The 16,024-nt window shown below is 32.8% G+C and overlaps 1 protein-coding gene across 4 annotated transcripts in view; it reads left to right on the forward strand.

Annotated features, from left to right (window-relative positions):
- Positions 1–16,024, forward strand: part of RAD18 (RAD18 E3 ubiquitin protein ligase) — a 110,507-nt gene that overhangs the window by 70,920 nt on the left and 23,563 nt on the right. Inside the window, exon 12 of one of the 4 annotated variants that reach the window (XM_069084038.1) lies at positions 1,618–2,575. The exons of the other annotated variants lie outside the window; for them this stretch is intronic. Within the exon in view, the coding sequence (XP_068940139.1) occupies positions 1,618–1,726 (109 nt within the window). The 3' untranslated portion in view covers positions 1,727–2,575. Of the gene's footprint in view, positions 1–1,617; positions 2,576–16,024 lie in introns of those variants that run through there. 4 annotated transcript variants of the gene reach the window in all.

Raw genomic sequence — 16,024 nt, forward strand, 5'->3', positions numbered from 1 at the left:
AACAAGGTGGGGCAAAGTTGACCTTGATAGTTTCCCTGAGACTTGGTGAGATAAAACTTAATGTTGCACTATGGTTCTAGATGAATGTGTATTATTCAAAAGAAATAGGATAGGTAAAAATAGGGTGATTGTAGTCCATTGTATGTTAAGAAGGAATACTTATGTGAGGAAATAAGAACCAGAGGGTTGAAATGTCATAGAGAGTATTTGGGTAAAGGTCAAAGGAGAGAGAAAACAAAATAATATTTTTCATAGAATATATTAAATACCACTTGGACAGAAAGAGGAATTATATGAGGAGTTGGGAAACAAATAACAAACATTAGCCCAGAAGTATGACATTGTAGTGATAGGAGACTTCAGTTATCCAGACATCTGCTGGCCTCTCTGTGAGGACTGACCTATTGCCAGGTTCCAGCTGATAGAAGTGACTTCATTTTTGACCATTAATTGATCCATCTATATACTGGGAAGTTTCTATGTATGTACCCAATAACTGACTTTGTCAACTACACTTAGAGTTAGGAATGCAAGGTTAGCAAACTATCAGCTTAGCACATTTCATCTAATACAATATGTAAGGTTAGCAAACTTTACTCATCACAGTGTCTTTGTGGTTGATAAGGGGAAGAGTTGATAAGTCCTAAGAGCCTGCTAATTGACTGTCATTAAGATTCATTTCCCATTCAATCCCTGTGAATCTGCCCAGCAAAAGCAATCAGAGACCCAGAAAATCCTGGGCTGTAGATTGGGATACACATTCCTTCTGTATGCAAGGTGAGGTTGCTGTATGCTTGTGAGCAATGAACTGCCTAAAGAGTGATCCAATGAGTGCTTTCATTGCTTCTCAATATCCCTTCCCCCGTGCATGATCCCCTCACACTCTTTGTCAAAAGAAGAGCAGTTAATAACTTCTTGGAAGCCTTGCTAGTAACTTTGTCCTTTAGAAGGTAAAAAGGAAGCAACAAGAAGAAATTCAATTCTAGACTTTATTCATACTAACAGAGAGGAGCTGGTTACTAGAGTGGAAATGATCAGAGCCTTGGAGGAGTTACAGGGGAGTAACCTAGAACTTTGGTAGAGAAGAAGAGGAAATCTTACTATAAGTTTATATGCACCAGAGATTTTAGGATAACAGATTTCAGAGAGCTTAGAGGAAAAATGGGTAGGATCCTGTGGACTAAAATGCTTCAGGGGAAGTGAGCCCAGGAGAGGTTGGAGATATTTAAAAAAGAAATTTTGAGGACAGAAAGGTAGACAATTCCAGTGAGGGGGAAAACTGGAATTGTCTGAAGAAACCAATGTGAGCCTATAGGGAAATCAACAGCTAACTTAGATTTTAAAAAGAAATGTACAGAAAATAGAACTAAGGTCAGATAATGGAAGATTAATAGCATAGCACATCCTAAAAAATAGTAATTTTAAAGTCTAGAATGAGCTGAGTCTGATGAGAGAAGCTAAGGACAATCAGTGAATTTTTTTTTCTTTAAGGCTCATTGGTAGAAAAAAGAAACTCAAAGAGATAGGACCTTTGTTTGGGGCAGGTGGGGTGATGATAACTGACAAGAGAGAGAAAACAGATTCTCAAGTATTATTTTCTTTGTTTCCTCTACAAAGAAGAATGATCGATACTCTGAAAATGACAGAACAAAAAATGACTAACATGGAATTGATATGCAAGAGAAAACACCTGACTTCCTTGATGAATTCAAGTCAACTGGCCTAGATGATTTACATGCTCTGGTACTGAAAGAACTGGTAGATGTAATTGCTGAACCACTGTCAGTGATATTTGAAAGATGGAAAACAGGAGAGGCTCCACAAGATTGGATAAAGACTAATGTCTCGATTTTCAAAAAAGGGAAAGAGAACAATATGCAAACAATATAGTGTAGGGAGCTTGACTTTGATTCCTGGGAATGTTTTAGAAAGGATCATTAAAAGATGGCTGCTGAAGATCTAGAAAGGGAAGGAATGTTGACACAGAGCCAGAACAATACTTTTCTCGTGAAGAGATACACTAATTGATAAGAGAATCAGAAATATTCAAAATTGGTTGGATGATTCAAAGAGTGGTTGTTAATGATTCATTCTCTATAAGACAGAAAGTCTGAAGTGGAATTTCCCAGGAATCAGTGCTTGGCTCTCTGCTATTTAACATTTTACTCAGTGACTTGTACAAAATTGATGCCCATCAAATAAATTTATTGGTAAGTTGATCTTGCAATTTTTCAGTTTTATCAACTCTTTGTAGTTGATACAAAATACAAAAGCTAATACAAAAGCTTTTGAAATGTGATTTTAAAATGGTTATTTTACTTTTTATTGACAAGAATAAGTATTCAAATAATAAAAAGGAAAAAATAAAATTATTAATTTCATTGTAAACATTTGTTGTTTACAGATTGTTACATGAAATAAAAACTGCATATTTACCTTAAATCAAGGTAGTAACAGTCGTCCTATGTATTTAACTTCAATTATATTGTTAATTAATATTTTCTTTACTTACATACTTGTAAAAGTATTTCCTGGAAGAGTTAAAGAAAGAGATAAAAGAGTAATAGAAGAAAAATTGGGAAAAGAAATGATAGTCATGCAGTAAATTTATGAAAAGGAAATTAATAGCTCAATTAAAAAAAAAGTCAGCTCCCCACCCCAAAACCAAAACAACCCAGAATAATGCCTTAAAAAGCAGAATTGGCCTTGTGGTAAAAGAGGCACAAAAATTCACTGAAGGAAAGAACTCCTTAAAAAGCAGAATTGGTCAAATGGAAAAAGCTCACTGAAGAAAATAATTCCTTAAAAATTAAAATTTAAAATTAATTCACCATATCAATTATAAAAACAACAAAAAATGGTATAATTGTCTATAGATGCAGAAAAAGCTTTTGACAAAATACAGAACTCATTCCTAATAAAAACATTAGAAAGCATAGGAAGAAATGGGACTTTCCTTAAAATGATAAGTAGTTTCTATCTAAAATCATCACCAAGCATTATCTGTAATGGGGATAGCTAGAAGCTTTTCCATTAAGATCAGGGGTGAAGAAAGGATGCCCTTTATTACCACTATTATTCCATATTGTACTAGAAATGCCAACTTTAACACTAAGAGAAGATGAAGAAATTAAAGGAATTAGAACAGATAATAAGTATTCTAAATTATCACCGTTTGCAGATGAAATGATATACTTAGAGAATCAACTAAAAAACTACTTGAAATAATAAACAACTTTAGTGAAGTTGCAGGATATAAAATAAGCCTGCATAAATCATCGGCACTTAAAATAACTGCAGACAGTATAAAATAGTTGGAAGTCTTCCTACCAAGAAAAATCCAGAAACTATATGAACACAACTACAAAACACTTGAAAAAGAAATACTGGATTTAAACAATTGGAAAAATAATAATTGGTCATCGGTAAGATGAGCCAATCTAAAAATGACAATTCTTCCTAAATTAATTTACTTATACAGTGCCATATCAATCAAACTACCAAAGAACTATTTTATAGAGTGAGAAAAAATAATAACAGTTCATCTGGAAGAACAAAACATCAAGAATACGAAAGGAACTGATGGAAAAAAAATGTTAAGGAGAGGAAATGTTAATCTAGCTGTACCAAATTTATAAAGTGGTAATCATCAAAACAGTATGGTACTGGCTACTAAATAGAGTGATGCATGGTTCCGGCCTCAGACGCTTAACACACACACACACAAAACTAGCTGTGTAACCTTGGGCAAGTTACTTAACCCCAACTGCCCTCCAAAAAAGAAAAAAAAATAGAGTGATGCAGTGGAATAGATTATCTACACAATGTACACAAATAAATGACAATAACAGTCTAGTGTTGAGAAACCCAAAGATCCAAGCTTTTGGGGCAAGAACTCAGTATTTGACAAAAATTACTTCTAAAACTGGAAAGCAGTTTGACAGAAACTAGGGTATAGATCAACATCTCACAACAAGATAAGGGCAAAATAGGTACATGATTTAGACATAAAGGGTAATACCATACATAAATAAATTAGTGGATCATGGAAAATTTTACATGTCAGATATATGGATAAGGGAAGTATTTACAGCCCAACAAAAGGTTGAGAGCATTATGGGGTATAACATGGATTATTTTGATTACATCAAATTAAAAAGTTTTTGCATAAACAAAACCAATGCAGTCAAGATAAGAAGGAAAGGAGGAAACTGGGAAAAGAATTTCTAGCAAGTTTCTTGGATAAAGGCCTCATTTCTCAAATAATAGAGAACTGAGTCAAATTTATAAGAATATGAGTCATTCCAAAATTGACAAACGGCCAAAAATTATGAACAGGCAGTTTTCAGAATAAGAAATTAAAGCTATATATAGTCATTAAAAATATGCTGTAAATCACTGTTGACTAGAGAAATGCCAATTAAAACAACTTTGAGGTACCACCTCATACCTATTAATATGACAGAAAAGGAAAATGACAGATGTTGGAGGGAATGTGGAAAAACTGAGACACTAATGCACTGTTGGTGGAGTTGCAAACCAATCCACCAATTCTGGAGAACAATTTGAAACTATGCCCAAAAGGGCTATAAAACTGAACATACCCTTTGACCCAGCAATACCACTACCACCTACTAATACCCGAGGAGATCAAAGAAAAGGATCTATATATACAAAAATATTTATAGCAGCTCTTTTTGTGGTGGCAAATGATTGGAAATTGATGGGATGCCCATCAATTGGGAAATAGCCAAACACGTTGTATATGATTATGATGTCATATTATTGTGCTATAGGAATTGATGAGCAGGATGATTAAAAAAAAACCTAGGAAGATGTAAATCAACTGATGCAAAGTGAACAGAACTGGGAGAACATTGTATACAGTAACAGTAATATTGTACAATGATCAATTGTAAATGACAATTTTTTTTGGTGTGTTTTCTTTTGCAACATGGCCAATACAGAAATATGTTTTGCATGACTGCACATGTATAATCTATATCAAATTGCCTCTTCAAGGAGGGGGGAGAGGAAGGAGAAAAAGAAAGAGAATTTCTAACTCAAAATTAAAAATTAAAAAAAAATTTTGTACATGTATTTGAGAGAAACAAAGAAATTGAATAAGGAAATTGTATTAAATAAGAATTGTAAAAATGTAGTTGGGAAACTTTTAACAAAATAAATAAAATATAACATTGCATTTTAAAACTAATTCAGTATGTGGACCACAGGAATCTTTATATATATATTAATGGTCCTTGTTTTTATTTGACACTACTGCTATAGGGATACAATTATGAGGGCATTGAGGGACTGGTATACATGGTATCTGAAGGAGGGAAAGATATCAGACATGAAAAAAATTTCTTATTAATGCTGAGAAAAGATAACCAAGAGAACTTGAATAATTAGGTACCGGTTCTCCCATCTGTTCAAAATCTCTGTCATTGATATACAAATTGAAAGCATCCTTAATGAGAATATTAGTAGATTACTAGAAGGCTTTCACAAACAATATTCAACAATCCACATCTTTAACATTCCACAATTAAAATATATAGAATGAGAGACGAGGTAAGATGACAGTCACAGGAAGAAGTACAACCAAGTTTTCCCCATAACTACTCCACAGAGATCTAGAAAAAACACCAGAATGAATCCTTCTTGGGAAATCCAAGAAAAAAAAAAAACACAGTAAGTTATTTCCAGCCTAGGTTGACAGAGGGAGACAGAGAGGTCTGCAGACACTAGGGACAGTCTGCTAGGAAAGGGAGCGTGAAACATGCCCGCAGCAGTGCAATAAGGCAAGAGGGAGTCCAAGATCTGATTCAAAGGGACCTGTACTCTGCAGGAGGCAGGAACCAGGTACAAACTGGCAACTCTGTTTCTCACTAGCCAATTTGGATGGATCTTTGGACTACCTCTCTCCCTAGGAGTGATGATCCAGGACAAGGAGTGGTTGTAAGCCCTAGGCTGTGAGCTGAGGTAGGAGTAAGTACAGAAACAAGCAGAAGCTCTGTGTTCTGACCCTGACCCTAACACAGTCAGGAAGTAAGGCTGGAAGAATGAACAAATTAAAAAAGAATCTTACCAGAAAGAACTATTAATGGTCACAAGACAAGTCATAAGACAAAATTCAGAAAAGAATGATTTGAAAACATCTGCAAGTAAATCCTCAAATGAAAATATATCTTGGTCATAAGTTCAACTAGAATCCTTGGAAGAGATGAAGAATTTTCAAAAAGAGCTAAAATTTATTTCATAAATGAAATGTGCCAGAGGAAACCATTGGGGAAGTAGTAGGGGGAAAATGTGCTTGGGGAAATAGTTTGAAAAGAAATAAGGGTGCTGTGGGAAATTGAAAAATAAATTAGAAATATGAAAAAAATAATAGAGAATAAATTCTGCTCTGGAAAAGAAAATACTTGGGGGTAGGAGACACAGCTGCCTATTTGAGGGTTTATTATATCGATCATAATTTTTCTTCTTTGTTCCAGAGCACAGAACTATGGAAATATTAGAAGTAGATAGAAGTTGCAGAGAGGTAGACTTAAGGGGAAAACTTTCATTGTTCATAAGTATAATGTATTTTCTCCATGCTACTGAAGGTCTTTAAGTACAGGCTAAACAATAACTTTTCTAGGGAATTTCTGCTCTCCAATATTCAAATTAAAATGGGCATCTGATTTTTGTTGTTATTTTCTGTCAGTAAAATATAATTCATATATAATTATAAAATATAATTCATTCATTTACCTTAACAATGGATATCACTTATATTTATCAAAGATTTTGTTAACATGTCTATTTTTGTTATTTGAGAAGAGCAAACTTTTAGTTTTTAGCATAGGGTCTTGTGCATAATTGGCACTTAACTAATTGACTTGATTCATGAAATTTAAGTATAATCTCTACTGTATTAACAACTCAATCATATTTTTAGATATTCTTAACTATAAATCCCCCCCTCTAACCCCCGGCCTTTCTAATGAGTTGATTAAAGTGGATAATGGGTCCTTGAAGGAACTGCCCTTTTACTGTGTTAGACCACTAATCAGTAATCAACAGTAGATTAAAGCATCTTTTTTTTTAAAAATTCCATTCCTGATGACTGTAGCCTGGTGAATTAAATAGAAGGATTCAAAGTATTTCTAAATGATTTGTATATTAATCTGTATCTTTATGTACTGATGAAGCTTTATAGTTTTCATTTTCAAGTCTACATTTTATTATGTAAATGAAGATTGTTGTGGCACAATGTTTTCTGTAATTTCCGAGATCTAATTCTGAGATGTCTCATTTCTCCATCATCACTGATGCCGATCTTCTAAATTAGGACAGTGTGGTATAAGGAAATGCACTAAGTTACAGAAATGGTAAGTAGGAATAAAATAATAAAATTATAGGCCTGGGAGAGGGATCTTAAAGGTCTAGTTTAGCTCCTGCATTTTGTGGATGAGGAAGTTGAGGCACAAAGTAGTTGCATGCCAGGACTAGATCTGGTACTGCCAGTCTAATTTTGTTTGCATTATACCACGAGTGGCAAGGCTTCCTGAAAACTTGCCTTAACCCACAGCTGTGAGACTATTATTCATTGTATTGCTAGCATTTTGAGAGGTTTTGGCCACATCAGAAGAGAATGCTAGGAGTTTTTACATGTCTTCTCTGATCTCTTTCCCCACACAAATATTTAAGGTTAAATTGTGCTCTTGGGCAAGGGTGCATAGCAAATTGCTGACTTTGCTTAGCTTTGTTGATTTTTTCCAGATAAGTGATGTTTCATGTTCATGTTATCTCAGATGAACTTGAGTGTCAAAGTAGGATTATTTCCAAATTCAGACATTTTCCTGTTTTTGTTGTTATACTTAGGTAACTCAGCATAAACCATTACAGAGGTAAGTAATTTGTGGTCTTAGTGAGCAAATGTCATCTAGGTCAGTGTGTGGCCTATTAAGTAATGGAGGGGAAAGCATACATTTTTGCATAGAAGAACATGAATTACAGATCCAAATTTGAACAAGACATTTTCAAAATGTAGGATCATAGATTCAAAGCAAGAGGGGGCCTATAAGTACAACTGCCTCATTTGACACTTGAGAAAACTGAAGTCCAGAGCCATTGTTAGTTGCTCCAAGTCGCTCAGGCATAAGTGGCAGAACTGGGACACAAACTCAGATTTTCTGGCTCCAAATCAAGGGACTCTATGCTTTACCAAACTGCAATCAAAATTCTGTGCTGTCTTTTGAGAAGGAAAAATGTTTTCTTACAGACTTAGAGAATGTCAGAGCTGGAAGAGCCCTTGGTAATCTAGTCCTCTCATTTTATTTATTTTTTAAAGCAATTGGGGTTAAGTAACTTTGCTCAAGGTTACACGGCCAGTTATTTTGTGTGGGTGCTAAGTATCTGAGGCCAGAACCGATCCCAGGTCTCCTGACTCCAGGGCTGGCGCTCTTACTCACTGCACCACCTGGCCACCCCATGGTCCTCTCATTTTATAAATGAAGAACCAGAGACTTAGAAAAATGAAGTGAGGTGTCCCTTGTCACACAGCTTCTTGTGTCCCAGTCCAGTTCTCAGAGTATCAGTAACGTATCTGTTTTTTGTTCATGTCCTATTTAAGATCATTTAACTAGATGTTTTGTTATTTGATTAGCTGAGCATCATCAAAGATACTATGTTGATCAATTCCTCATTGTCTATAATGTTACGTTGTTTCCAGTGTGAACTCCTTTTTTGTGTACTGGTTCTAATTTAGGTTCTTTTCCTACATTTCTTTTTTTCAGTTTCATTTCCCCTTCCTTCTGCAGAACATCCAAGATTTTAATGTAAGAGTACAAGTATGATAGCTCTACTACTTGTGATGCTGAGAAGTGTTTGTTATAAAAACAAAACCTCTAACTTAAAAATTCTTTTCATTTTTCATCTTCTGTTGCCCTCTTTCCAGTTTCATACTTTAAAACCCATAAGATGATCTTACTTGGCTGGATATCTTGACATGATCTTTTAAAATTTGTTTTTAAAGTCTACTTCTGCATATTTTAAGAGGCAGTACTGTTCATAATATCCTACCACCCTTCTCCATAATATTTTGTGATTTTATAGTATTTGTGGTGTTGATTTTGGTTGATGTCAGGCATTTACTAAAGAACTCCTGCAGGCTCATTATGGTAGTGACTTATATTGATTAAATTTCTATATGTAATTGTTATAATAGAAGTCTTTGAAATTATTCTGATCAGTGTAAATGTTCTTTTTTCTATCATTTCCCAACAACTTGTTTAAATAATTTAAATTGGGGTTGTTTTAATCATCTCTCATTTATTTTTCCCACTTTTATTCTTCTAATTTTGTGTTAATTTTGATCTTTGTCCTAACCAGTCAATGAAATGACTGTACATAGATGGTTGATTAAGGAATAATTCCTGCATCAGTAATCTACTAAATGTTAATATATAATTAATTTCATTTTTGTGGTATATGGTGCTAGCTTTATTCATTGCCTCCTGATTCTTTTCTCAAAAAGTGTATTCATGATATTTAGGTGTGAGGCTTCTGTTATTTTTTTCAACATATTTTTTTCACTGTTTTCTCTTATGCTCATCTTTACATTAAAGTCATTGAGTATCAGAGTGTATGATGATGTAATTTGCAGAATTTTGGTACTTCCCTGTTCCTATGATAGGTGGCTAGATGGTCTAGAAGCTATGAATATATTTATGGTGGGTTTTTTGCCAATATTTATCATGAACACAATCCTAGATGGCCAATTATCCCATGAAATGATATTACTTAGTGTTTTTGTATATGTGACAGAACTAATTCTGCCAAATCCTTCACCAGTCTGAGTCATCCTATTTTACAGCAACCTCAAAATTCCTAGCATTTCTATATATTAGTATTATAACAATATGTAAAGTATGTATATTAGTAATATAACAAAATCTCTAGCATTTCTGTATATTACTAACAAAAGCCAAAAAGAAAAGATAGAATGGGAAAAACCAAATAAGACAGGACCAAAATATATGAAATATATGCATGCTTAACAAGACAGAATCTGTCAAACAGGAATGATAATAGCAACTACCTTAGTGTGAAGATAAAATGAAATAAAAGTACATAGCAAACTTTGAAGCACTATATGAATCCTAATTCCTACTATTATTACTAGATTTGAAGTCAAGGAACTTGCGTTCTTTTATTTCCAGCTCTTTTATTTTCTGCTCAGGTATGCTTGGGCAAATCCCTCAACCTTTCTGGGCCCCAGATTACTTATCTGTAAAATGAAGGTGGTACACTGGATGACTTTTAAGGTCCCTTCTCAGTCTAGATCTGTAATTATATGAAGTACATTTTTTTTTTTTGCAGAAGTTGAGGAGTTCCCAAATAAGGCAATATGAGTGAGTGTTCATCACTTGGTCTTGTCAACATGCAAAAATAAAGCTACCCACATTAATCTGCAATATTAATGTAATGTCTGTCAAATTACCAGGGAGTATACTTTATGGGATTTGACAAAATAGCTTATATGTAAGAACAAAGGATGATGGATATCTGAGGCAAAGATAAAAATATGGATTTGACAGTAGATCTCCGATTATATAGCAAAGAGCAGTAATTACCAAACTATGTGATACTGGATATAAACTAGAAAAGTTGATCAGTGGAATATATTATGTAAACATAACTTCCAGAGTAATGCATATAGTCTTGTTCCAGATAAAGTCAAGAACATAAAGTTCTGAGAAATGAATCCTTTATTCAAGAGCTATTAAGGAAACAGTAATAGTGTAGCAGAGAATTAGTTTAGACCAGCATCTTACATTGTATTATACCACAATAAATTCTAAATGGATAAATGAACTCAATGTGGAAAAAAAAACATGCCATTCAAAAATGAGAGAATAGAAGATCAAATCTCTTACAACACTGGATAGAAGATGAATATGTAACCAGGTCTGACTATGTGTCTCCTCTATTCAATAAATAAAGGATTGAGACTATTGAAAAAGATCAAGCAAATAATTTTTAACACATAAAATTAAGAAGATTCTGCACAGACAAAACCAATGCAGTTAAATTTATAAGGGTAGTATGTAACTAGGGAACATATTTTCACAAGTTTCTCTTATGTAGATCCAATTTCCAGAATATGTAAGGAAATAATTCAAATTTATAAAAATAAGAGCCATTCTCCACTTGGTAAATCATCAAAGGATATGTGTAAGTAATTTGCAAAGGAAGAAATACAAGCCATATTAAATATTTAAATATTAAATTAAATATTTAATAACCATATCAAAAAATGCTCTAATCACTAATAATTCAAGAAATGCAAATTGAAAGAATTCTGAGTTTCTACATTATACCCATCAGATTAGTAAGGTTGACCCAAAAAAAGAAAAATGATAAATATTTGGGATGCTGTGAGAACATAAGCATATTTATAATTCAATTTTGGTGGAGTGGTGATTGGTCCATTTTTCTCGAAAGCAATTTTATTTTGTTTTTTATCTTATCGTTATAGCTATCATTTCTAATACTATATTGAAAACTAACGGTGATGTTGGACATCCTTTATCTTTGATCATATTGGAAAGGCTTCTGGCTGATCCTCACTACAGATAATCCTGGCTCTTGATTTTAAATAAATAATACTTATCTTAAGGAAAGCTATGGTTATTCTTATGTTTTGATTTTTTTTTGAATAGGAATGTTTTATCTTGTCAAAAGCTTTTTCAGCATATATTAATATAATCATATGATTTTGTTGTTTTGGTTATTAAAATATCACTTATGTCTAGTTTTCCTAATAGTGAATTAGTCCTGCATTCCTGGTATCAATCCTGCTAACATTGTATGATCTCTGTGACATTTTTCTGTAATTTCCTTGCTAATATCTTATTTAAATCTTTTATATCAGTGTTCATAAAGTATGTAGATCTGCAATATTTTTCTTTGTTATGATTCTCCCTCATATCAAGGTCATATATTATAGAAGGAATTTGTTAGGACCTCTTCTATCACTATTTTTTTCCCCCAAACAGTTTATGTAGTATTGTAATTAATTGTTCTTTAAATGTTAAGTAGAATTCACTTGTCAATATGTCTGGTCCTGAGTTTCTTTTTCTTTTGGACTTCATTTATGGATTGTTTTTCTTTTTCCATATTAGGTTATCTAAGGACTCTATTTCTGTTAACCTGGACAATTTATATTTTCAAAGATATTTGTCTAATTCATTTAGACTCTTGGTTTTATTGGTATATAGTTGGGTAAAGTATCTCCTAATACTTTCCTTCATTTCTTTTAATTGCTTATGAATTCACCATTTTCATTTTTCATAGTAGTAAATTGGTGTTTCTAAAAGTTAAGCTAGGTAATTGCCAGTCTATTGAATTGTCCCCCCCCCCCCCCCCAAAAAAAAAAAAACAAAACAGCTCCCAGTTTTATTTAATCCAATTTTTAAAAAATTCAGTTTTGTAGAACTTTCCTTTGGTGTTTTCAATTTCTATTTTGGTGTTTAATTGGGAGTTTTTAATTTGTTAGTTTTCTAGGGTTTAAAAAACATATATTTTCATGCTCAATTCATTGACCTGCAATTTCTCTTTTATTGATGAAAGCACTTAGAGATACATTTCCCTAAGTACTGCTTCAAATGTTTCCCAAAATTTTTGGTATGTTGTTTCATTGTTGTTATTCTCTTCAATGAAATTATTTATTGTTTCTATTATTTGTTCTTTGACCCACTCATTCTTTAGGATTAAGTTATTTACTTTCCAACTTGCTTTTAATCTTTGATTCAAAAGCCCCTTATTGAGTATAATTTTATTGCATTATGGTCTATAGGAGAGACTTTTAATATTTCTGATTTTATGCATTTGTTTGTGAGTTTTTATGCCCCAATATATGGTTGATTTTTATGAAAGTGCCATGCATATTTGAGAAATAAACATTCTCTTTTCTCTTCCCATTCAGTATCAGCTAGAAGTCTAGCATTTTCTAAAATTCTGTTAAGTTCCCTAACTTCTTTCTTGTTTATTTTTTGGCTCAATTTTTTTTTTTTAGGTTTGAAAGTGGTAAATTATTGTAGTTTTGCTGTCTATTTCTCCCTGTAACACATTTAACTTTTCCTTGAAGAATTTAGATGCTATACCTTTTGGTGCATATATGATGAGCATTGATATTAATTCATTGTCTGTGGTACCTTTTAATAAAATTTAGTTTTTGTGTTTATCTCTTTTAATTAGATCTATTTTTTGCTGTTGCTTTCTCTGAGATCATGATTGCTACCCTTTCCTTTTTTTTAACCTCAGCTGAAGCATAATGCATTCTTCTCAAGTCCCTTATTTTGTGTATCTTTCTATTTCAAGGGTATTTCTTGAAAACAATATATTGTTACATTCTGTTTTCTAGTCTATTCACCTATCACTTTCCATTGTGTAGGTGAGTTCATCTAATTCATATTTATAGGTATGAATGTTATATCTTTCCCTCCATCTTGTTCTCTTTTATTTTTCTTCTCTTTTTTTCCTTGTGTACTCTTTAAGAAATTGTTTTGTTCCTGACTGATTCCTCCCTCAACCTAACTTCCCTCTGATTCCTTCCTTTTCCCTTGAGCTGTTTCCCTCCTGTTTTCTTATAAAGTGAAATGTATTTCTGTCCCCAACTATGTGCGTATGTGTATTTTTTTCCTCCTTTGACCAGTTCAGGTAACAGTGAGTTTCAAGTGTCACCTGCCCCCTATCCTTCCTTGTTATATAAAATTCTACTTTTGTACCTTATTTATTTGAAATAATTTTTGCCACTTTTTCTATCATTTGCATCCTCTCCCAGGGTGTTCCTCTTCCTCACCCTTTCCATTCTTTTAAAATTATCAAAATACAAAAATCACTCCTAGGCCCTCTGTCTCTTTCTATAACTCCTGATGATGATAGTTTTGAGAGGCTTACATATATTTTCTCCCCACTTATATAAAAATATAAACAGTTGGGGCGGCTAAGTGGTGCAGTCAGTAGAACACTGGCCCTGGAGTCAGGAGGACCTGAGTTCAAATGTGGCCTCAGACACTTAACACAAAAACTAGTCACTTAACGCCAACTAACCTCCAAAAAAGCAAAAAAAAAAAAAAATATATATATATATATATATATGAACAGTTTATCTTGTTTAATCCCTTATGATTTCTTTCTCATGTCTACATTTTTGTGTTTCTTTTGATGCCTATGTCTATATGTTAAATTTTTTGCTCACTTTTTTAAAAATCAGGAATATTTGGAAGTTCTCTATTTTATCAAAGATCCATTTTCCCTCCTCCTCCTTCCCCCCATAGGATTATTCTCAGTTTTACTGGGTAAATTATTTTTGGTTGTAATCCTAGATATTTTGCCTTCTGGACTATCATTCCAAACTCTTCACCCATTTATAATTGTGGCTTCTAAATTTTATGTGATCATGACTGTGGCTTCTTGGTACTTGAATTTTTTCTTTCTAGCTGCTTGCAATATTTTTTCTTTTACTGGGCAGCTCTGGGTTTTGCCTGTAATATTCCTGGGAGTTTTCATTTTGGGGTTTCTTTCAGGGAGTGACCAATGGAATTTCCTCTTTGTCCTTTGATTCTAAGAGATCTGAGTAATTCTCTTTTAAGATTTCTTGAAATATAATGTCTAGGCTCTTTTTTTGATCATGGCTTTCAGGAATTCTAGTGAGTCTTAAATGATCTCTTCTTGATTGGTTTCACAAGTCAGTTTGCTTTGTGACACATTACAATTTCATATGTTTTTTATAGTCTTTTGATTTTGTTTTTATATTTTTTAATGTCTCATTGAGTCATTAGCTTCTCATTGATCTGTAGAGAGGGTTAGACTAGTGGTCTCCAAGGTCACTTTCAGATCCAAATTTGTGATCTCATGACATATATTTAATATATATTCTATGTTTTATAGTTACTGGTTCCTAAAATCTATATGAATTAAAATTGCAATCAAAACTCAGTAGAATACATAGAATTTTCTTTTGAAATTTGGTTTTGTCAGTTGGTCAGTCTGATATAGTTAAGTTTTTAAAGTAGTGCATTAGTACCTAAAATTTAAATTTTTTTGCAGCATTTAAAAAGGCAACATATTTTTTTATTTATAGGTAATAAGAAAAATAATAATTTCTTTGCTAAGATAAGCAAAGCAGTTTCCACATTGATCTCATCTAAAAATATGTGTCTCATTCTATATGTTGATTCCATTATCTCTCTGTCAGGAGGTTAGTATTATGTTTTATCATCAATTCTCTGGAACCATAGTTGAGCATTACATGAATCAGTTCTTAAGTCTTTCAAAGTTGTTTATATTTGCAATATTGTTGTTTCTATATAAATTGTCCTTCTAGTTCTTATTTTATCCTGCATTAGTTTATACCAGTCTTCTCATTTTTCTCTGAAACCATCTGTTCCAACATTTCTTATGGCACAGTAGTATTTCTTAGATGGCTTAGAAATGAAACCTTAGCCATAGGTATTTGCTGCAAAGATATTTTTTCCCCCAGTTACTTGCTTCCTTTATAAATTTAACTGCATTTGGTTTTGTTTGTGCAAAATCTTAATGTACTAAAATTTGTCCATTTTATTTTCTATAATATTCTTCCTTCTTTTTGTCATGAACCTATCCATAGTAATTTCTTTCTTGATCCTCTAATTTATTCATGATGTAACCCTTTATGTCTAAGTTGGTTCTTATCTTAGTATATATAGTGTATGTGTTTATCTGAATTTAGTTTCTTCTAAACTTCTTTCCAGTTTTCACAGCAGTTTTTGTCAAATAGTAGTTTTTATTCCAGGAACTGGGGTCTTTGGGTTTGTTTTATCACTAAGCTACTGTGTTGTACCTAATCTATTATACTGATTGACTTTTTTATTTCTTACTAAGTACTGAATCTTTTTTTTAATTACTGCTTTGTAGTATTGTTTTAGATCTGGTATTGCTCCTTCCTTCCTTCCTTCCTTCCTTCCTTCCTTCCTTCCTTCCTTCCTTC

Source organism: Petaurus breviceps, unplaced genomic scaffold, assembly GCF_028583685.1.
Source record: "Petaurus breviceps papuanus isolate PSGF00001 unplaced genomic scaffold, PetGlider_PUasm1.0 174, whole genome shotgun sequence".
Taxonomy (NCBI): Eukaryota; Metazoa; Chordata; class Mammalia; order Diprotodontia; family Petauridae; genus Petaurus; species Petaurus breviceps.